Source organism: Prosopis cineraria, unplaced genomic scaffold (genome assembly GCF_029017545.1).
Source record: "Prosopis cineraria cultivar Desert tree isolate PC_DT_omini unplaced genomic scaffold, ASM2901754v1 PC14, whole genome shotgun sequence".
In the NCBI taxonomy this organism is placed as follows: domain Eukaryota; kingdom Viridiplantae; phylum Streptophyta; class Magnoliopsida; order Fabales; family Fabaceae; genus Prosopis; species Prosopis cineraria.
In genome coordinates, this window is record NW_026555345.1 from 5,568,047 (window position 1) to 5,590,910 (window position 22,864).

The 22,864-nt window shown below is 34.4% G+C and overlaps 2 protein-coding genes across 2 annotated transcripts; both read left to right on the forward strand.

Annotated features, from left to right (window-relative positions):
• Positions 1 to 1,481: 1,481 nt before the first annotated feature.
• On the forward strand, positions 1,482 to 15,277 carry LOC129292794 (starch synthase 3, chloroplastic/amyloplastic). Its single transcript, XM_054930440.1, has 16 exons — positions 1,482 to 1,794; positions 2,228 to 2,291; positions 2,385 to 3,971; positions 4,638 to 4,852; positions 5,433 to 5,703; positions 7,224 to 7,399; positions 8,454 to 8,561; positions 9,034 to 9,143; positions 9,352 to 9,457; positions 9,969 to 10,139; positions 12,048 to 12,176; positions 12,632 to 12,814; positions 13,608 to 13,739; positions 13,839 to 13,950; positions 14,254 to 14,377; positions 14,880 to 15,277. Exons 1-16 carry the CDS (start codon positions 1,669 to 1,671, stop codon positions 15,013 to 15,015), a joined length of 3,750 nt encoding a protein of 1,249 aa, XP_054786415.1. The 5' UTR covers positions 1,482 to 1,668; the 3' UTR covers positions 15,016 to 15,277.
• A 2,529-nt stretch (positions 15,278 to 17,806) lies between these two features.
• LOC129293988 (uncharacterized) lies at positions 17,807 to 21,438 on the forward strand. Its single transcript, XM_054932157.1, has 3 exons — positions 17,807 to 18,122; positions 18,455 to 21,048; positions 21,143 to 21,438. The coding sequence occupies exons 1-3, from the start codon at positions 17,930 to 17,932 to the stop codon at positions 21,227 to 21,229; spliced, it is 2,874 nt and encodes a 957-aa protein (XP_054788132.1). The 5' UTR covers positions 17,807 to 17,929; the 3' UTR covers positions 21,230 to 21,438.
• Positions 21,439 to 22,864: the final 1,426 nt, after the last annotated feature.

Below are 22,864 nucleotides of genomic sequence, written 5' to 3' on the forward strand. Positions count from 1 at the left end.
TAGCACTTTATATATATATATATATATATATTTATATTTTTAACCCTAAATACCAAATTAAAATCCCTTGTATTTAAGGAGTAAATGTATCATAAATTGGGAGAGACAAGAACAATATTCGTGTGTGCTTGAAAACTCGAAAACCAAAACAATGTGAAAGTAACTTCGTCTCAAGAGTTACAAATTTTTGTCTCCAACTACAAATGCATCTATTATAAACGTTTCCTTGGATATACTGATATTATGGAGAACATCAAACAACGATTATTATCAATTATCAATTTCTATCTAAATATTGTGATCTCTCTCTTTGTTTTTTTTTTTAATTACGACAAGTAACATGTGAAATTGAACCTTGATTTGATGCCAACGAAGATGAGCATAATGCATTAATGTTGCTAGATTACAAGGCTATCTGCAACATAATTCATTTTCACACTATCAAGCATCATTCTCATTCGCATTAACACGTGTCAATAATCCCATTACACTTGGTGGGCCAAAAAAATACAATTGCCAAAAAAGATCACTAAAAAGAGGAAATGGTCAGAAGAGAAAATTACTCTCACATGCGAGAAAGAAAATAAAAAGGAGAGGAAGTTACCTATCATGAGGGAAAGGATTTTAAACCTAAAGCACTTTTTTTTTTACTGAAATCTAAAATACTTTATAGTCACATTAATTTTTATTCTTGAAAAATAATATTACAATAAAAATTAATTTATAAATAAATATTTGACAGAAAAATATTAAATATAATTTGATTAATTTAAAAATTTAATATATTTTAATCATTTTATTAAATCCCATCGACCTTATTTCAAGTTGATGTTTAATTTTCTTTGAATTGCCATGAAGGCATGAACATAGCCATAATTTTTGCGTTGAAAATATTTTTCTCTCACTCCGTTATTTTCGGCTACCTTCCTCCCACTCCGTTCGCTAGAGAGATCAAAATTTACTCCACAATCATCATTCTGATTAAAAAAAGAAAAAGAAAAAGAAATAGAAGTCACGTGTCCCCTTGGCCCTGATTTTCTGGTTTTCAGGCTTTAAGTCAATAAATTAACGTTGGAATAAAATAAACCCACCTCGTTGTTTTCCTGACGCGGCATGTTCGTATTGGATGTTGTAGATTTTGGTTAGTTCTCTTTGTTGCACTCAATCATCGCCCACAAACCTCCGAAAATCTTCACAGCTAGTGCATGGATCATATCTCAGACAGAGTCACAATGCTACCTCTACTTACTACACTGTGACCAAGTTCACGAGTCACCATAATCACTTATCATAATCACCGCTCGATCTCACACCTGATCATCTTCACTTAAATCTATCGGTCAACAAACTAGGCGCAGTCTGTAACGTTGCACCGGACGTACGTGTTAAATTTTATACTTATGGCCGAGATTGAAGCTGCTCTTTCCGCTGTTATCAAAGCAGCAGAAGCACAGGCGCGTATTACAAGTAGATTTCATTTTCTCACTTTTTTTTTTTATTCGTTGGAAATGGGAGTGAGAAATTTATTTATTTCTGTTTATGAGCTCGAATTTATTAAGAGATTGATCGTGTGCTGAATCAATCAGAAGCATGTTTTGGTGATCATTAATACAGTGTTGAGGAAGCATAGTCATTGTTGGAGAACGAGCATTCTTGGAAGCAGAAGCCATGGAGATGTCCTTACATTTGCAGAGGCCAATGAACTGTGGAACCTTGTTCGGCGATAGAGGCTGTGTGAAGTTCAAACCATTCACTGGGTCTTTCCCTATTGGAAGAACTTCAGCTGGCTACCAAGTAAGCGCTGTGCTTTCTTGTCGCCGAAATTGTTTGTTGCCTTTGTGTGTCACGTCTCTCTGTCGTTGCTGGTCTGAATTTTCGGAGATCATATTGACCTATTTTCTAATTCTGAGGAGGATTTATTTTGATTTTGTTGTAGACTTCTGGTGATGCTCGAGAATACTCTATTCAATTCACTGATTTTGTGGTAGTAATGGTCTTTGGTGGTGGTGGTGTTGTTTTTTTTTTTTTTAATAATTACTATTTGGGTTTTCAGTCAATCATTCCCTATCTTTCTGATTGTAATTTGGTCATCTTGTACTTTTGCTCTTATTAGTTATACAATTTGCTCTCTTCTAATCATGTTACAACGACATATTTGAACTATAAATGCAATTTTAGTTGTTTAGTTTCCATGCTGAGCATACTGAATTAATCCTTGACGTTACAGTGTTTGATACGGCACAAAGAGTGCATCACAGGTTGGGGTTCTTATTGCATCAATTCTGCTCCAGGTTTGAAAGCAATCTTTTAATTGCACGCTTCTTTCCCGCCTCAGTGTTATCATTTACTTTTCTCCTATAATTGGGCCTTTATGTGTTTGGTAGATTTTTCCCGTAGGAGACTGAGGAGGATTTCAACTGCAAGGTCTAGGGACCCTCCTTCAAAGGGTTTCATGCCAAGATCACCTCTTGGAACAAGAAACCACAAGAGAGGACAAAAGAAGAACGGAGTTAGAGGGGATTCATTTACTCCAACAGCTAGTGAGATCTCAGAGGATGACAAAAAAGCAGTTGACGTTAAGATTGATCCTGAGGAAGAGGGGGCTGTTGTGTTTTCTCAGGAGAAGAAAACTGAGGTAGATAGAACTGATGAAGGTGCTGTGAAAGCTAGTGAATTATCATCGTTGCACAATACATTGGATGTTGCTAAAACTGAAAACGGAACCACTTCCCCAATTGAAGAGGACCTTCTCGAACCACAGAATGAAGAAACCTCTGAAATAAGGGATAATGGTAATGTTCAGGATTCAGAGAGAAAGCTATTAATATATGAGAAAATTGATGAAACCATGAAAGGAACTAATGTTGATACTGATGATAAAATGACTGAGGAAGCCTCCCCACCGTCAAAGTTAGAGGTAGAGGCAAGTTTCCTCAAACTGAAAGAGGATGCTCAACAATCAAAGCTAGAGAAGGAGGCAGTACTCAAACAAGATGAAGCTTCTCAGTCATCAAACTTAGAGATGGAAGAAAATTTACACAAAATAGAGGAAGCTTCCCGACTTTTGCAGTTAGAAATTGAGGAGAATTTACGCAAACAAGAGGAAGCTGCACGACTATTGAAGCTAGAGATGGAGGAAAAGTTGCGCAAACGAGAGGAAGCTTCTCGACAGTTGAAGTTAGAGTTGGAAGCAAAGTTACGCAAGCAAGAAATAGAGAGGATTGCAGAGGAAAATTTTTCTCTAGGGAACAAGCTGTTTGTATATCCTTCTGTGGTTAAAGCTGATCAAGATATTGAAGTATTCTTGAACAGGAGTCTTTCAACTTTAAATAATGAGCCAGATGTTTTAATTATGGGGGCTTTTAATGATTGGAGGTGGAAATCATTTAACCTACGGTTGAATAAAACACATCTAAAGGGTGATTGGTGGTCTTGCCATCTGAATGTTCCAAGAGAAGCTTATAAATTGGATTTTGTGTTCTTCAATGGGCAAAATGTCTATGATAATAATGACGGAAAGGACTTCTCTGTATCTGTTAATGGTGAAATGGATGCATTATCATTTGAAGATTTTCTTCTAGAGAAGAAGCGTAAAGAATTAGAAGATCTTGCCAAAGAGCAAGCAGAAAAGGAAAGGCTAGCAGAAGAGCAGAGAAAAATTGAAGAAGAGAAAGCTGCAAAAGAAGCTGACAGGCTGCAGGCAAGGGTGGAGACTGAAAGATTGCGAGAAACATTTCAACAATTGCTTAAGAAAGCTGTGAGATCCATGGATAATGTTTGGTATATAGAACCAAGTGAATTCAAAGGCAAGGACTTGATCAGGTTATATTATAACAGAAGTTTAGGTCCTCTGTCACATTCTAATGAAGTATGGGTTCATGGGGGACACAATAATTGGAAGGTTGGGATATCATTTGCTGAACAGCTTGTCCGTTCTAGCTCAAAGGATGGTGATTGGTGGCATGCTGATGGTATGTTCATTTAGATTCCCCCCCTCTCCCTATCCTAGGTTCGTATTTGTTCTAATTACTTTGTTACTGGCCTTATAAATGTCTGCATGAATAGAGAAATTAAGAAGCTGAACTGTGGTGTATTGTTCTAGGAGTTTGAGGAAGCTATCTCCTTGTTTTTAAAATGCAAGTCTGCTTACCATTTATTTATTTATCATGGCATCTTCTGATATATGATTGAGTCCATTAATCAAGTGTGCGGATTTCTACAGTAAGGATTATTATTTGGTTCCAAAGTACCCTTTATTCTACAGATCCAAAATAGAGGTAGATTATTTTCCTTAAGCTCTCTTCCGATTTAATCATATAACTTTAAACAATGAAGAAAAATGTTGCACAGTTTTAAGGGAGCATGTAATTTATATCAATGTGATACATCAGGTGAAGGACTATTCCCCTATTCAGACTTAATGTCTCTCATCCATAAAATGTAATATTGCTAGAACTGATTTCAGCTTCTTCTTGCCAACATAATGAGTAGGTCTTGAGCAATGTCAGTATGAATACATAATTATGAACAACAGTTACCATCTTGGAAATCTGTTAAAGATCCTCAGCCATCACTTTTTCTCTTAGAACTTGATTGCAAGTACAGAACATGTTCTTGATTAGTTATATTTTATGCAGTTGTTGTACCCAATCAAGCCTTTCTCCTGGATTGGGTGTTTGCTAATGGTCCACCACAGAAAGCATCTGTTTATGATAACAACAAGAGGCAAGACTTCCATTCTATTGTCCCAAATGCCGTGCCTGATGAACAATATTGGGCTGGGGAAGAGCAGCGGATATACCAGAAACTGCAGGAGGAGAGGAGGCTCAGGGAAGAAGCTATACGTGCCAAGGTTAGTTTATTCTGAGAGTCAAATTTCAGATAACAGCATCAAGGTTCTTCCTCACATAAATATATAAAAACTTGTTAAATCACCTGGTTCCATATTTTTGTCTATGTAAAGCTATATAAATGGTGGCCTAGTAGATTTGTAAAGCTATTGTCTCTCAAAACCTAGGACAAAGCTCTTCTTCTTCTTCTTCTTTCTTTACTTTGATCTGATGGACTATTTAGAGTGTCTTTCACTTTGTTTTTGCTAAAAATATTTCCTATCTTCATTTTGTTAATCTATTTCCATTTTCAGGTTTCCAGTTTCTTAAAATAGTAAGAAGAATTTCTGGAAATGTGAAGTCCGTTGCCTTAGAGGAAAAAAAAAATAGTACAATGAATTCAACCACGCTTTTCATGTCTATTTTCAGATAATGAAATGAAAATGTGAAATGACTCAAAGCAAACATGCCCTTCAATTCTTTTAGTGAGCAAGTACCTGAAACATTGTGTTTATTTTGATTTAAAGTGTTTCAAAATAAAGTAAAAAAATCATGGGTATTAAAGCGACCCTTCTCGTTCACTTGGCCCTGTTCTTGTTGTAGGTTGAAAGAACAGCACGTATGAAAGCTGAAACAAAGGCGAGAACTCTAAAAGGGTTTTTGCTTTCCCAAAAGCATGTTGTCTATACTGAGCCTCTTGATCTTCAAGCAGGCGGCACAGTAACAGTTTATTATAATCCCACCAACACAAATTTGAATGGAAAACCTGTGGTCTGGTTTAGATGTTCATTTAATCGTTGGACACACCGTAAAGGTCCACTTTCACCTGTGAGAATGTTACCTGCGGAGAATGGCACTCATCTCAAAACCTCTGGTGAGTTTTCTCTCTTGATTCATATTTGAAGGATGAATTTAGTGTAGCCGCATGATGGATTTTAATGTTTTTCCGGTTGCTTGGTAAATTTCTCATTTTCTTGTCACTTATTTTTGTACTAAATTCATTGAAGGGTATGAGGCTTGTGAAATATGGTCGAGAGAACTGCCAAATATGTGTATTATGAATTTTGATATGGGATTGCAAATAATAGGGCTAAGAATGGGCCTAGCAGACTGGGTCCAGGAAAAACTAGGACGGGTTAGGCAGCAGCGGGCTGGGCTATCTCTGTTTTTTTTTTCCTTGAAAAGTACCTGTGCTTGATGCAAAACAATGAAAATGAAGTGCTGAACTGACAATAACCGAGAGGGAATCATATATTCAACAATGAAATCATCAATTCAACCATAAGCATCATCAATACAACCCACAATATCATCGATTCATCATTCAGCATAAACATTCCATAATCATGTCTTCCTTTTTATCAAAAGAAAAGGAAAAAAAAAAAAGCATTCCATAATTAACATTCAACTTCAAGTCTACAACAACATACAACTCACTTCAACATTAACCATAAAGTTTCAAGAACATCAAACATTATTAAAACAACATCATCATACATTATATGCTGTGTGATAGAAACAAGCGCACAAAATTTGTAGCATGCATCCTCTCAAAATTACTAAAATAGAATATCATATATCTTCACTTGTTTGACATCTACATAATACCAAAAAATGATGCTGAACATGAGCCAAACTCAGAAACTCAATATAATTTTCGTTCCAGCAAGAAAAAGGGAGGCCCAAACACAACAAGCAAAAGAGCAGCCAAATCATATGCATTACAGAAAAGTTTCAAATAGAGTCAAATATAACAAGCAAAAGAGGAGCCAAATCACTCCGAGAAGTAACAGTGGGTATATAGCTGAGAACAGTTGGAAGGTGGAGTAAGGCAAAAGATATATATGACGTGTCAGTCTGGGTATTTCAAGAACAAGCCTTTAGCTTATGACCAGGATCAGCTTGTTAATGGGCCAAATTCTTCCCTATATTTTTTAACCTGGCCTGATCTTATCAGCTGACCGTGTTAACACTCAGTTTTGGTAATGATGTTCTTTTGGTTAGAGAACTGCCTATCCTTGAATGGCTTGTCACCCTCCTTGTAAATGTTTACTCCCCCATAAGTTGTAGACTGGCCTTTGTCTGAAATTATGCATCCTGGGTAATTGTCATGGCCATGCCATATCAGGAGCTCATATAAATGTATTACTTATGATTGTATCTGGATTGGATTTTCATGGATCTTTGTTGCATCATAATAGCAATAACATGTTATGGCAGACAATTTAAATATAAGATCTTTTTCCGTTCAAATTTGAAGTTTTGCCATCATTGAAATTATGTCTTTCTCAATCGCTTTGCAATCTCCAGCCATTAGGACATAATAGTGAGTTTGTTGTTCATTAACTTGTACATTTTTTGACTGAAGAAGTTTTATGATTTTGTTTTCTGCAGTCAAGGTACCACTGGACGCATACATGATGGACTTTGTTTTCTCTGAGAGGGAAGATGGTGGGGAATTTGACAATAACTATGGAATGGATTATCACATACCTGTTTTTGGAGGAATTGTGAAAGAACCACCTATGCATATTGTACATATTGCTGTTGAGATGGCCCCAATTGCCAAAGTATGTTAGCTACATCAATCTTATGTCAACATCATCTGCATGTTTCGGTGTGGACTTATTTAATTTGTGACTTGCAAAGTTTTTGATGTATAATGAATTCAATTAAAGTAATATCACCACTTATCTTATGGATGTGCTATGGTTGGTACTTTTGCAAAGGTTATGGTTTTCAGTGATCTCTCTAGCATGGAATTTAATATGCTAGTTGTATTTCCTGTTATTTTAAATTTCCTTTTTGTGAAAATTACATTACACTTATGGCTGAATGTTTTAGTGTGATCATGGGTGGGCATCAATAGAGTTTACATGTGCTAATATTTGATGGGAAAGGAAAAAATGGTTTAAAATTTCTGGATTCTGGATGGTGTTGTAAGAATGTTGACATTTAGTATTGTGAGGTAAGGATGTTAGATTCAGTAAGACCTTTAATATATGAGAAAACAAACAATATCCTTGTGGATGAACTGAATAAAGAATATGCTATTGAACTGTTGACTTTCTCTGTCTCTCTCTTTTTCTCTTTTTCCTGCCTCAACCTCAAGGTATTGGGCTATTGGCATACATTAATCATATACTGTATACTGGAAATTATTATTTTTCTGCCCAGTCTTTGTGCTTTCTCTATCTGATTTAAATTAAGAGTATAATTACATTGAGCTGTGTCATTTGCTCGATGCAAGACTGATTGTTTGACTTATCATTCTTTCTTTTCCTTTTATTATTAGGACAGGAAGGTTGTTGCACTATTATTGTATTATGTACAATTTCACATACTTTTCAAACATAGATTGGATAAAATAACCTAAAATTTAAGAGTAATATACATGACCATGATATTCATGAAATTGGATGAGTAGTAGTCAGGCAATTACTACTACTACTACTACTACATAAGTGACAGGAAGGTCTCAAGGAAAAGAATTTGTGAGGTTTCAGTTCAATTATGTGCTGAGTGTTAGTTATAGTCATTCAGAATTTCTCCTGATATAGCCATGCTGGGATGAATTTGCAATTATCATGGTTTTTCAATTCTTATTTTCTGCATATTTTACAGGTTGGAGGCCTTGGTGATGTTGTTACCAGTCTTTCTCGTGCTGTTCAGGATTTAAATCATAATGTGGATATCATTCTTCCAAAGTATGACTGTTTGAACCTTAGCCATGTAAGTTCTTTTCCTCTGCTTTTGTCCTTGTATTGCTTCTTGGTTGTTTGTCTATTCCTTAAAATATTATTTCCCAACTTGTCCTATTGAGAAAAGCTTGTTTTTTTTAAACCTCTTGATCAGAGACTGTGGTTATATAAATATTGTTTGGAGTGTTGTGTGGAGATGAAAGAAAATATTTATTTTCTCTCGATCTGCAAGGTCTATCTGCAAGGAAATTTGAGGAATTATTCATTAAATTTGGAATCATCATTTGTTAAAATTTCCATGGTTGCCAAAACCATCACTTTATAAAATTGAGATTATATACATCTCTTTTCCTTGTGGTTCCTCTGGAACTGAAAGACTTACAAGGTTATTGTTTCACGTTTGTTTGCATTTGGTTGAAAATTTATTTAGTTTACTTTTGATCTGTTTACACGCTGATACTTGTTTTTGAAATAGCTGTTTTCATATATGCCTTCTGGTGCAGGTAAAGGACTTGCAATATCGGAAAAGCTACTCCTGGAGTGGAACTGAAATAAAAGTATGGCATGGAAAGGTTGAAGGCCTCTCTGTTTACTTTTTGGAGCCTCAAAATGGGTAAGAGTTATTTGGATTTTTGCATCCTTTTATTTCTTCTTGTTCCTTTCTTATGTTTCTTATCGCCCATTACTGAGTTTAATAAATAATTACATTTTTAATTTTAATTGGTCACTCACAAGCTAACATTTTTGAAGTGATTATCATTGACAACCTTCTGTTTAGTGCATTTATCCCGTTCATGGTCATTTCATAATTTTTGTTGCAGATTCTTTGGGGTTGGCTGTGTATATGGCCGTGGGAACGATGGCGAGAGATTTGGTTTCTTTTGCCATGCTGCTCTTGAGTTTCTTCTCCAGGATGGATTTCATCCCGTAAGATATATTTGACTTTTAATTGAGTTGTTACTTCAAAACTTTGATGAAACATTTACTACCCTGATAAAATATTATATGTGCACGATGTTGTTTCTGTCAATAGTTAGGTATCCACAATCAGGTTTGGCCTTCCTTTCTTATTACATTTTTAGTGAATAGTGGTAGATTCTTATGTTGCTTATTCCAGGCATCACTGGTGGCCACACATATCCATAATTGTATCCGAAATTTCTTATGCATGAACATAAAAATAAGAATACGTCATATGAAACAGTGGCATTCCAAACTATCATTTTAAAATTGCATTTACCAGAAACTGCCTTTACAAGAGCGCAGCTTTTCTCTGCCACTAGGCTGTTTCTTGTTAGTATTTCTAGCTGCATCTATGACTATATTTTGGGAGTGTAAACCTGTAATAAATCCTTTTTTTAAAAGAAAAAATTTGTCTTGGAATTGATTTTTGTCTCCTAGAATCTATGGTAATTGATGCTCTTCTAACAATGGGCAGGATATCATCCACTGCCATGATTGGTCAAGTGCACCAGTTGCATGGCTATATAAAGATCATTATATGCAATATGGTCTTAGTAAAGCACGAGTTATCTTTACAATTCATAATCTTGAATTTGGAGCTGCCTTGATTGGAAAAGCCATGACGTATGCTGACAAGGCTACAACTGTAAGTGTTCAACATGCTCAAAACTTGTGAATTTTCATAATTTCTATGCAGTATTCAATTTATCACTGCAATTTTTTTTCTTGCCGTTAGTCAGTCGTATTAATCACCATTAATATTTTAATTTATTTTCTCTCAAGCTCATGTTTCATTTTGGTTGACAGCGGAGGTTTAAGAGCTTTTAAAGTACAAAACCAGAGAGAGAGTAGGTTTCTGAAATTTGTGCAACCGTGGTGGGGTTAGGGTGGTAGGAAAGGAAATCAAAAGATAACGTGAGGAAGACTCAAAAGTATTTTCTGTTATTCAGCCGTAGGGTTTAGAAAATAAATAGACTTTGGTAACCTTGTATCACACCAAATCTCATGTTACAATCAGAATTATATCAGCAACGTTATCATGAGTAGTATCCTATCATATCTGGAAAATAAATGACAGAAAAGTAAACCTACTTAGAAACTAATTAGCACAAGTTGCCACTGTTGATAAGTGGGCCCAACTCGTATTCAACATATAGAGAACTTTGTAATGACAATTTGTCAAAAAGAATCATCTAATATTTTCTATTTCATCATAGGCAGCCAATGATACGGTCCTCCAGAATCAGATTATTGGTTCAAACATTTTAACCCCGTCTTTCTGCTCCAGTCACTCATGGTCATATCTCAACCAATGGCAAAACCACCATATCTGAGATCTCATTCTACTGTGTATTTGTGAGACCTGAGGCAATATGGTTATAGAGAACACCTCCAAACTTTTGTGCTATTCAGTTAAATATTCCAGTACTTCACCCAACAGCTCAAACTTTTGTGATGTTTCTTTATGGGCCAAAAGCTTTAGTAGATTTGGTTCATTCTAATGCCCTCACATTGAGCTGATGGTTTATTGCTTTTTGATATTCATGTGTCAGATGATTGGTTTATCGTGGCTACAAAGGAAACTTTTAAACAGACTCCTCCCATGTTATGGCAGACATGATTATATTATTTATATTATGATTATAAAGGCTACATTAATAGTTCCCAAAGTGCAGGAATCTAATTGAAAATGTTGTAAAAGTTTAGTGACAAACCTGTGTAACGCCTGAGTTCTTGTTTGGATAACCTCTATAATCAATTTTAGAGGTCAAAAGCATGATTTTGTGAAAATATATCCGAACACCCCTATTACATGTTAAAATTAATTATGAACATAAAACTATGTTTTCCTAAAAACATCAAAACACTCGTTGTACTTGCCAAAATTAATTTTAAATCCAAAACCATGTTTTTCTTTAAGATATCCAAACATTTCTATACATGTCAAAATCAATTATAAACCCAAAAATATGATTTGTAAAATAATTTATATGATTTTTGGATAAATTTTTAGAAAAGTATGGTTGAAAATATGAATTAAAAAGTAGGTAATAGTAGTTTATGAGATAACAGTGGTTTTGGTTCATAATTGATTTTGGCATGAAGGAGGGTGTTTAGATATTTTTAAGAAAATCATGGTTTTGGGTTCATAATTGATTTTGGCATGTATGATAGGTATTTGAATATTTTTTGGAAAATATGATTTTAGATTTATAATTAATTTTGACATGTAACAGGAGTGTTGGATATACTTCCACAAAACCATAGTTTTATCTTATTTTCAATTTTGCTTTTCAATTCTAATGAAAATTAATCTCATTAATCAATTTGATAAATCAATTATATACCACATAGCATAATCAATTTTTTTTCTGTAATTAGCTATGCCCAACTGAAATCCAAACACACCCTAGAGTTCTATTGAAAATATGTTGTCAAAATTAATTTGACAATTAAGCATTTGGCAATCTTGAAGGGAACAAGAAAATGATTGTGGTTTTCTATTTTTTTCCCCCCTTCATGGCATGTTCATGATTCCTGTTTATGTTGGCAGGTCTCCCCAACTTATTCAAGGGAGGTTGCTGGAAACCCTGCAGTTGCTCCTCATCTTCACAAGTTCCATGGAATATTAAATGGAATTGACCCAGATATATGGGACCCATATAATGATAAGTTCATACCTGTGAGTTAACATATGCTCTCTTTTTTAGCTTCTAAATTTAAAGACTGACATTTAGTTCTCAAACTGATGTCCTGAGATTTTAACCACTTCATAAATTTGTAACCTATGTCTGCTTTATAGAGTTGGACAGTTCCTATTACATTTCTGAATGGCCATTTTGGCCTAAATTATTTCCCTTGTGTAAGAAGCAGTAATGACTTGCTCATCCTTTATGAGATTTTACTATCTTATGAACAACCCAATTATATTGCTCTACAAATTATATTGAAGTTTATTGCCTTATTATTATTATCATTTGACTACTTTGGGAATGGTTGTTATAGATTGATGAGATGAAGAATATATCTGTGGAATCTGAAATAATATGTATTGTGAAAAGACTTGATTTTGTTTCATCAGGATCTGTTATGCCTGCTAATGGAATTATGATTAGTTCTGATATAACATTATTTCAGGTATCATACACAGCGGATAATGTTGTTGAAGGCAAAAGAGCTGCCAAGGAAGCCTTGCAACAAAGGCTTGGTCTAAGACGGGCTGATATTCCTTTAGTAGGAATTATTACTCGATTGACTCATCAGAAAGGAATCCATCTCATCAAACATGCTATATGGCGCACTCTAGATCGTGGTGGACAGGTCTTCCTTTATTTTTCTTTAAAATCAAACTCTGCACTGTCAATATTTTATAATTGTGCATTTCCTGCATAATGGTTTCAGAACATAGACATTATTAGAGCCGATTGTGAGACTTTGAGCAAAATTTAGGTTTTAGAATTACAATACTATTTTGATCCTTGCCAGTCAGATCCCATTTATGCATCTTGAAACCGCAAGTCCCTGGTTGAATATCACGTTGAATCAGAGAACAATTTGTCTCTGTCCTTCATTCTTCCATATCTTTATTCAATCCCTTCCGTGACATTTTACGGATTAAGCCAAGTGGTATATGACAAGGGACTACGAAAATCTCCTTGACTATGCCTTCTTGAGTTCAATCCCTGTTTCTATCATTCTTATAGTCAAATAAAAATTCAAAACAAGGGAGCCTGAACTTGTATCTTATCCACTTTGTTATTCCAAGTGATTTTCGCATTTGAAGTGAAAGCATGCATGGTTGAGATTAGAAACATTTGAGCCTTCACTTATTGTCTAAGGCTTCAAGTCAATTGGTTTAGGGGTAATCATGGTATTGGATAATTAGTATGTTATTTTCACCCCACAATCTTTCTATGCCCTTCTCAAAAGCAGATTTTATGCTTCATGTTTACGTAATATTCATCACAAGCCCAGAGCCCATGTCAATGCAAGGCCGCATAATTTCTTTCTTTTGGCCAATGCATAAATTATTTATTAGGTTTTATTTTCTGATTTGAAATTTGTTTACATTTATTATAAAATGCATGAATTACCAGAATGGCTGCAAATGCAGGTTGTGTTACTTGGTTCAGCTCCAGATCCTCGTATCCAGAATGATTTCATTAATTTGTCCAACGAGTTGCATTCTGCTCATCATGACCGTGCGAGACTACGTCTTACATATGACGAACCGCTTTCACACTTGGTAACCTCCTATTGAAAACAAGATTCCTAGTAATTTATCATTTTTAAAGCTAATGCGCTGGTTATTGCTGACTCATTTCTCTCTCTCTCTCTTTCCTAGATATATGCTGGTGCTGATTTTATTCTAGTTCCTTCAATTTTTGAGCCATGTGGACTAACTCAACTCACAGCAATGAGATATGGTTCAATACCTATTGTTAGAAAAACTGGAGGTTCATACACTTATTTTTTCCCCCTTTCTTTTTTCGGTTGTTTTCGGTAAATATTTCTTTCTTCAGTGGCTCCCATGTTTTTTTCTTTTTCTAATACATTGGAATGCGAAAGCCTTAATTTAGTTATGTGTCCTGCTCATTCAAGCAAGCAGGGCCAACCTAATTAAATTAGTACAGCCCACCTTTTTTCTTTTCTTTTCTTTTCTTTTTGGTTTTGAAGGAATTTATGGCCAAGTTTCATGTTCATTCCATTGCTATGTATTTGTGGTACCTTTTATCATGCATCATCTTATACTTATGCAGGACTATATGATACTGTGTTTGATGTTGATAACGATAAGGAAAGAGCACAAGCGCAAGGTCTTGAACCAAATGGATTCAGTTTTGATGGAGCTGATGCTGGAGGTGTTGATTATGCTCTTAATAGGTGAGTCATATTGGTAATATTAGGCAGCTAAATCTCAGCACGATGAATTTTGACTTGCTAACTTCAGGACTTCAAAACCACTTGACAGTTATCTTAAATGGCTAAGAATAAAACCACCTACATCAATTTATTTTGGATTCTGAATACAGACTGTACAGTAGGACTAGTGGATTTTCCCTGTTCCTAGTGCTGCACTTACACTTAAAATGCCAGTTTTTTTCCTCTTACTGAGAGTTATATATGTGTGGATAGAAAAAGGAGCTCCTTGCCCTGTAGCACTGACTTATATCCTGGTCATATATAATACTTTCTGATGATGAAGGAGTTGAAAGTAAATTTTTTGCAATTTTAAACATGACATCACTGAACGTTTTATCACATTGCTTGCCCATTCATGCTAATTGCTGTTGCAGTAGCGATTGTTGACACCCTTCACACATCGGCATTTCTGAAAATGTTTCACCATGTAATATCTAAATCTCAAGTGAAATTTTCTCTACAGGGCAATATCAGCATGGTATGATGGCCGTGATTGGTTTAATACATTATGCAAGACTGTAATGGAGCAAGACTGGTCCTGGAACCGACCTGCTCTTGACTATCTGGAACTTTACCACGCTGCACGCAAGTCAACATGAGAATTCAATGGGTAGAAAATGAGCCATCTGCAAGTTCAAGTCTCTCTTTTCCTTTCCTGTACAGGATTAGGCATAAGCTTCAATTTAAGCATTAAATTAAATGATTGTACATAGTGAACCCTTTTTTTTGGTAGCATGCAATAATAGGGTAGGTTATGGCATAGATTAGTTTGCCATTTTATTGTGGGAGACGAGTCAATTTGTCGGTACATACCCTTGAATTGATGAATCATTGAAATAAAAGCAATGCAGAATAAAAAGATGTGCAAGTTGTTTCTACTGCTAATAGAATTTAATTGAAAATGAAATAAGAAGCTAATTTTGAAGCTCTACTAGTGTTGATGTCTATATTTGCCTTAGACAAAATGGAATCGAGCATTGGTCGGAATTCTTTCATTGGGGGGAAAAAAAAGACTGCATGAATGACTGCAAATATCGTATTGTTAAATGAATGCTAAGACCAACAGAGTTTTGTCAAAATGGTAAGGATTTGGCCGATACAATCTGTAAATACTTTTATAAGTACTCTAAAAGTGTGCTTAGATACCCTTTGCATAATTAATTATGATTCTTTAAACTCCATTTTGGTAAAAAATCACCCAAATATCCCGTTTTATAAAACCTAGTTTGATAATCAATTATGGCTCTGAAACTCCATGGTGGGAGAAGCAGTTTGGAGTTTCAACTAATAATTAATTATTTTGAAGTTCTTTTTAATAATCAATTTTTTTACAATTATTTTATCTAACTGAAATTCAAAAACACCCTAAACCTAGAAATATTAATGCTAATAAACTTTTGAAATTTAACTCACTGAAACTTAACACACACCCACACGCACGCGCGTGCACATACTCACTCTCTCTCTCTGATAACTTTTGGAATTTAACTCACTGAAACTTAACACACATGCGCGCGTGCGCGCAAGAATAAAAAACCATTGCTAAACTCACTAAAACTTAACATATATATATATACATAGGAATGAAAAAAAATATTGTTAAATGACACTAAAGAATTGATTGGGCTCTTTTGAAGTGTAAACATTTATGCTGAGCATAATATGCTAAAATTACATGTAGATAAGTGAAAATGAAATTGGATCTAGAAATTATATGTGATGGCCTATGTGGTAATTGAAGTGGTTTGAGGCACCTGCAATCTCATGCGGACCAGCATGGCCACCTTATGTTATGACACTTGAGAGTGAAATTCAACATGAAATCATTAGCTTTGACCTCATATATGTTGAACAATAAAATGGCAACTCGTAGGCTAACTCTTTGAAATTTGGTTGAGTGAATATTTAGTGTAAGCTATTATTTTCAGAGTAAAATACAATGATATTCTTTCTATTTTATCTTAATTATAGACACATCCTTTCTATTTTTAAAATATATATGAATCTCTTTTAAAATCAATATTTTTAAAACACAAATCTCCCTTCTATATTTTAAAAATTTATTTTCATTCACCTAACAATTAGTTTACCATTAAGTCATATATATTAGACCAAAATGCCTTTTTGAAGTATTATTTAAAAATCATTTAAAATAAAAAAAAGCTAATGCACATGTTTTTTAAAATTTTATTCATATTTTAAACATTTTTTATTATTTTAGAAAATTTTATTTAGTAATTTTTTAAAAAAATATAAATACAAAAGTTTTCCAAAAAAATTTCAAACATGTATATAAAAAAACATATTGAAATATGATGAAATATATAATAAAAAATAAATTATTCATTATAATTTATATTTATTTTCTTTAAATTTATTTAATTTAAACAAAATATTTTTTAATTATTTATTTAACTATTTTCAAAATTATTTAAAGTTCATTAAATTGAGGAGTAGAGAATATAAAATTAGATTATAAGAGAAAATTAATAATTTTAAGTTTTTTAAAATTAAAAAAAATTTAAAGTATCTTGTAATATTTAACAGAATATTTTTAATGGTGTTAGAAATTAGACTAAAGTGTGGGTTTTAAAAATAAAGGAGGATCTCTGTAACTTTAGCAAAACAAAAAGGATGTCATTGTAATTTATTTTTATTTTATCGGCAAACCTTTTTTGCGTAGAATGATTTTTTTCATCAAAATAAGATTATCCGATTTGGGAGGCAGATAAAAAATGACAAACAATTACTGTTTATAGAAAAATAATCGAGGATCCCAGAAAATAATGGATTAGAATAATTAAATGATGGTGGCCAAAAATAATTGAAAGGATATAGAAAATAATTGAGCTCCTTCCATTCAAAAAATCTAATAATGTTTAAAAATATAAAGTATTTTTAATTTTTTAAGGTGTAATCATTACATTTTTTTTAAAGTATTTCTATTAATAATGACCTTATATTTATTATAGGGTGTTTAATAGAGATAAATATAAAAAGATAAGGTTAGTTAAAAAATAGGTAACTATTTTATTGAAGGTGGGTTTGATTAAAAGTATTTTATACTTTTAAATGAATGGAGTATATTTTTTTTAACAAGAGAATATCTATAAGTAATAAAAAAATAAAATTAATTAACTTTTCTTGCTTTGATAATAAAAGTAAATTAAATTGCTGGCCAAAAAAGGGTAAAAAATAAAATAAAATATAAATCTTTTCATTCCTCGTAAAATATATTTTATTGACTTCTTGACGCCGTTCAAGTTTTTAAATAATCCAACGGCTCCAATCATTCAACGGCTCTAAACTTTTCCAACGGTCAAATCTCCCTCGTGAATTAAATCCTTCGTTCTGCTCTCTTTCTCTCTCTCTCCTCAAATTATAGCCGTTACTTCCAACGCTTCACGATTTTCTGAATCAAATTTCTCTCAGATCGCTTCTTGATTGTCCTTCCTTTCTCGTCAATACTCTCACTCCTCTCTCTATTCTGTATCTCATTCAATTCGTTCATCAATGGCTATGCCTTCAAACAGGTCTTCATCTTCCTCTTTAGCGGCAGCATCAAGCAGATCAAACCCTAATCTGAGAAACTCTGAAATCAGTAACGCTGTCAGAAGGAGTTTCAGTGGAAACCCTTTCCACAAACCTTCTATCATCTCAAATCCTAGGAGTTTCAACCCCAACACTCCAGCCAATAGTCCTTCGGGTTTTACTTTTCTACTTTTTCAGATTTTTCATTTCTCGTAATTTCATTGTTTTTATATTTTTATGAATGTCAATATTAGTACTGGTTGTTCGATGGGAAAATCTTGGAAAATGAATCTACAGGTTGTTCTTTCTCTATGACTAATCTAGTAGCTCTTGGTGTTGATATGTATTTTCTTTCTTTATATTTGTCGTTTGGTCAGTGAGAAATTGTAGGAAAGTTTATAAAATTATTCTCTTTTCGATTCAAAATTTACATGTGATGATGTTAGTTTCTGGGTTTCTTTCTTCATTGCCAAGACTGTTCTGAACTTTTTTTTTTCTTTTTTGCAGATTTCCCACGAAGAAACTCTATTGGTGGTAAAGAAAGCATAGAGTCCCTTGGCAACCTTGATGACAAAGAAAATGGGAAAGAACATATTCTTAAATCGTCGAAGGTTCGATCTCCAGCTGCTTCGATGAAGGGCATGAAAAATTTCATGTCTCCAACTATATCTGCTTCCTCTAAGATTACAGAGTCTCCAAGAAAGAAAGTGCTCACGGACAGGAATGAGCCAGCAAGAACTTCATTTTCCTCGACTGAAGTTAAAAGCCCCAATCGAAAGGTTACTTTCGCAGATTCTCTTGATGAAAACAAGTTTCAAACTTTTTCTGATGGGATCATCAAGGAAGAGGTAGACAAGCATAAAAGCCCCACTCGTAAGGTAACATTCGCAGATTCTGTTGAAGAGAAAACGTTTCAACCTTGGTTTGATGAGCTCGTTGAAGAAGACAGTGAAGAACATGCAGCTTACATGGTTTCTGAAGATTTAAAAGCTGAAGCAAGAAGCCCCAGTCGAAAGCTTCATCCTTTTACTGATGGGATCATCAAAGACGACATGGAGGAACATATGTCTTCCATGGTTTCTGAAGATTTGGAAGCTGAAGGTTTGAATTCGATGAATGAAACAGAATCAGCATTTGAACCTGTGACTAGTGCGCCTGATTTTGTTAATCTTGATCCATCTTTTAGGCTTAGTCCTACCCCTCCTCCATTTTCATCAACCTCGACCATCATAGCTCCTCTTGATGCTGATCCTTTGATTCCACCATATGATCCTAAAGATGATCCTTTGATTCTTCCATATGATCCTAAAGTGAATTACCTTTCTCCAAGACCCCAGTTTCTTCGCTATAAACCAAACCCAAGACTTCAACTTTACAGAGAAAGGAAATCTACCAAGTTAGATGACGGCTTGTCAGATACAGAGCTAACAGAGGAGGCATCGTCTGGTGGGTCAGAGAAGGAATCAGAAGTTTCTTCGGATGAAATACTCAGTGAAGATCAGAATCATGTTTCTGAAGCAAGTACACTCATGTCGGAGGAAGAGATTGCTGAAGCAAAAGGAGTTGCTAAACCGGGCTTCTCCATGAGATCAAAAGCCATTGCTCTGCTTTTGCTTCTCTCAATTGCTTGTTTTTCATTCTCAAATACAAATCCTCAGGTCTTTGATCCATTCTTTAAAGAACTCGCCACTTGGTCTCAGACTTGTGATTCCTCTGAGTTTTACCAGTTTGCAACAGCCAATTTTGATCGTTTTTCGGAGTTAGCCAAAGAAAATTTGGACATCTTGACTGGAAATTTTCATATCTGGTTTACCAAGTTGATGTCCTCAACTTCAAAATTGGAACCATCATTTATAGGAGTCCAGAATTCTGGCCACTTGCATCATTGGAACCTGACTGAGTTGACAGAAAATATTGAGGTTTATCAGTTTCCTATATTTGGTCATGATGGAAATCTAATACGAGAAGCTCTACAACTGGATATGCCAGTATTGAACGTTGAAGATGCTGATGATTTCACAGACACTTCTACTCAAGATGATATTGGAGATATTATTATGGCAGATCATTATGCTTCAGCATATGAAGAACAAGAAGTAGCAGTTCAGGAATTGGAACCAGTCCCACCAATCACAGATGACAATGATGCTGCCAAAGAGATTGATACTGATGGGGTAGTTATTGCTGAAGTTGAAATTGCTTCATCTGCTTCAAAAATTGGGGAGTTTGCTCAGGTTGGTGAACCCAATAAGTCAGAAAGTAACACCGATTTTTCAGATTCAGAGACTCATGAAATTCATGCTGAAGTTGAAAGTGCTTCATCTGCTTCAAACATTGAGGTGAGTGAACCAAATCAATCAGAAGGTAACACTGAAGTTGAAAGTGCTTCATCTGATGAGGTTAGTGAATCCAGTCAGTCAGAAAGTAACGCTGAGACTCAGGAAATTCATACTGAAAAATTTGAAGCAAATAATTTACAAGCAAAGCAGGCTCCAAATAAGGATGCTACTGGCATTGTGGACCTTCAGGATCAGTCAGATTTGAACTCTGAAGTTGCTGAGACCACTGAAATTCATAGTGACAGTGAACCTAGTTCCGAGATTCATACCAAAGTGCATCATGATGTACAACTGAAATCAGAGGAAAAATCTCTAGGAACAGTTATTGCTGCATCTATACTTCTCTTTCTATCCATAATTTCTGGTGCAGCGTTCAAGTTCTTGAAGAAGGAAGATGTAGGAAGAAGAACAAGGGCTGATACTACTACTACAGCTAGTTCAATGGAGCAACCTCCCTCGACTAAGCCATTGCACAAAGAGGAGGCCTCTTCACTGGAAAAGCCATTTCTGAGGAATAACCCAATAGAAATGGACGTTCTTGGTGAGTCATGCCCTTCAGAAATGAGCAGTTTTGAGAAGAGCTCATCATACTATTGTAGCCAAAGAGTAGAGAAGGAGCAGAATGAAGCTCAAAGCATGGAGAAGAAGAAGCCAAAGAGGAACTATAGGAGGGAATCTCTCGCTTCTTCTTCAGACTCCATGGGTGGTGGTTCTGCCTCCTATGGAAGCTTCACCACTTATGAGAAAATCTCAAACAAGCATGTGAGTTCTCTTTCTTCATTTGTTGACTTCTATACTATACACTATATTTGGTGTGTATGAGAAAAAATGTTTGATTTTTATTGTCTTGTCTCAGGGACATGGTGATGGAGGGACTGTGACAACTGTGACTCCTGTGAGGCGTTCAAGCAGGATTAGGAGCTTGGCCGGTTCACCATCGTGAAGATGATGATGCCGCGTCAATTTAACACTGTTAATGATGTTAATTAGCGTAGCGTGCTGCTAGGTTATGATTTGTTTATGCTGGTGTGCTGCTAGATTATGATTTGTTTAAGCAGAAGAAGCTCTATCTTCTGAGCCTAATCATTTTATGTGAATGACTGATGGATTATTATTATCATCATTATTAATCTATCTTGACTTTCTTTGGCATTTCCTGTTTTCTGCTCGGTTGGGAAAACAGAAGAACAAGGAGGAAACTGCTCTCCCTCTCCCTCTTTTTCAGTTCCTTAGCTTAAGGATTTTTTTTTTTTTAATTACAGTAATGTACTCCCTCCGGTACTATTTAGGTAGCCATTTATGACTAACTCACGCGCATTACGAAAAATTAGTTACATCATTAAAAATTATCTAAAAATTGCTTTGATTTTTATCTTTAACCCAAATGATACCGTAAACATTTTATCTTTAACCCAAATAATGCCACAATTTTTTTTTTAAAAAAAGCATACTGTATCTCCTCATTGGAAATTAAGAAGAATGGTGTTTTTTTTTTGGGGGGCGGGATACTACACAACTCTTGCAAAATGATTTATATTTAGAACTACACAATTTTTCTAGGATATATATATATATATAAAAGAGAAGCTATACATAAGAAATTAAGAAGGGGGGTATATTTGAGGTGGTTTTTTTTTTTTTTGTGGGGGGGAGCAATGGGCAACTTTATTATGGTCTAGTGAGAGATTCTTGGATTAAATCCCATAAGGTTAAGAGCAAAAAATTTGTGTGTCGTAGGTTGTTGTGCGATAACTTGGGTGTAGAATTTCGAGGGAACATGTAAGTTACTTAACTAGTTGATAAAATGATGTGATTCAGTTAAAAATATCTTATAATAATGAAGGGAAAGGATACAGCAAACCAGAATGCGAATTTCAAGCTGCTTGTTGCCAAATCAGTAGATAATAGTGGAGACACGGCTCGAGTGGAGAATGAGTGATGATGGTTTTTAAAAAAAAAAAATATCAGCAGATGATGATGGGTTAGTGCTATGATTAGGTTTTGAGAATCAACAACCCACTGTAAAGGAAATTAATGCTTCGTTTAAATATAGGAGAAAAATAAAAAATAGAGAAATTTATGCGATAAAAAATAATAGTGCTCTGGTCTTTTCCCAAATTTTTCATAGAGAATAATAAAAAAAAAGTTTTCTAGCATAGTTGGTGTATTTATTTTTAATCAAGCCATAATTGATGGATATAGGAAAAATTTATGTACTTAACATACTTGTTTTTAATTAAATTAAAACATATGAATCATTTATAAATTATTAAAAAACTTTAATTACTAATATTGTTAATTTATTGAAATTTTTATCTTATTTTAATTGAATAAAAACATATTAAATACATAAGTCTTTTAATATTATATCTAGATATAATTCCTAACGAATAGTAAATGTAAAATTTTAGAAGATTGTGATCTTAAAATTAGTTTATATAATCTGTAAGCGAGAATAATGTAAAATAGAAAAAAATAATAATAAACGCTGGCGTTTTGGAGTAACAGCAAAGATCTCTTCAGGAAGGGGCGATCTTTCCGGGATGCGTTAATTAGGAAACTATATATATCGATGTGG

Bases quoted from the DNA above. Each gene is read 5' to 3' on its own strand.
- LOC129292794 (XM_054930440.1), top strand. From the start codon at position 1,669: ATGGAGATGTCCTTACATTTGCAGAGGCCAATGAACTGTGGAACCTTG. The intron at 7,400-8,453 runs GTATGTTAGCTA...CATATTTTACAG, and splicing joins AGATGGCCCCAATTGCCAAA to GTTGGAGGCCTTGGTGATGT. The intron at 12,815-13,607 runs GTCTTCCTTTAT...CTGCAAATGCAG, and splicing joins CTCTAGATCGTGGTGGACAG to GTTGTGTTACTTGGTTCAGC.
- LOC129293988 (XM_054932157.1), top strand. From the start codon at position 17,930: ATGGCTATGCCTTCAAACAGGTCTTCATCTTCCTCTTTAGCGGCAGCA. The intron at 18,123-18,454 runs GTTTTACTTTTC...TCTTTTTTGCAG, and splicing joins TCCAGCCAATAGTCCTTCGG to ATTTCCCACGAAGAAACTCT. The intron at 21,049-21,142 runs GTGAGTTCTCTT...GTCTTGTCTCAG, and splicing joins AGAAAATCTCAAACAAGCAT to GGACATGGTGATGGAGGGAC.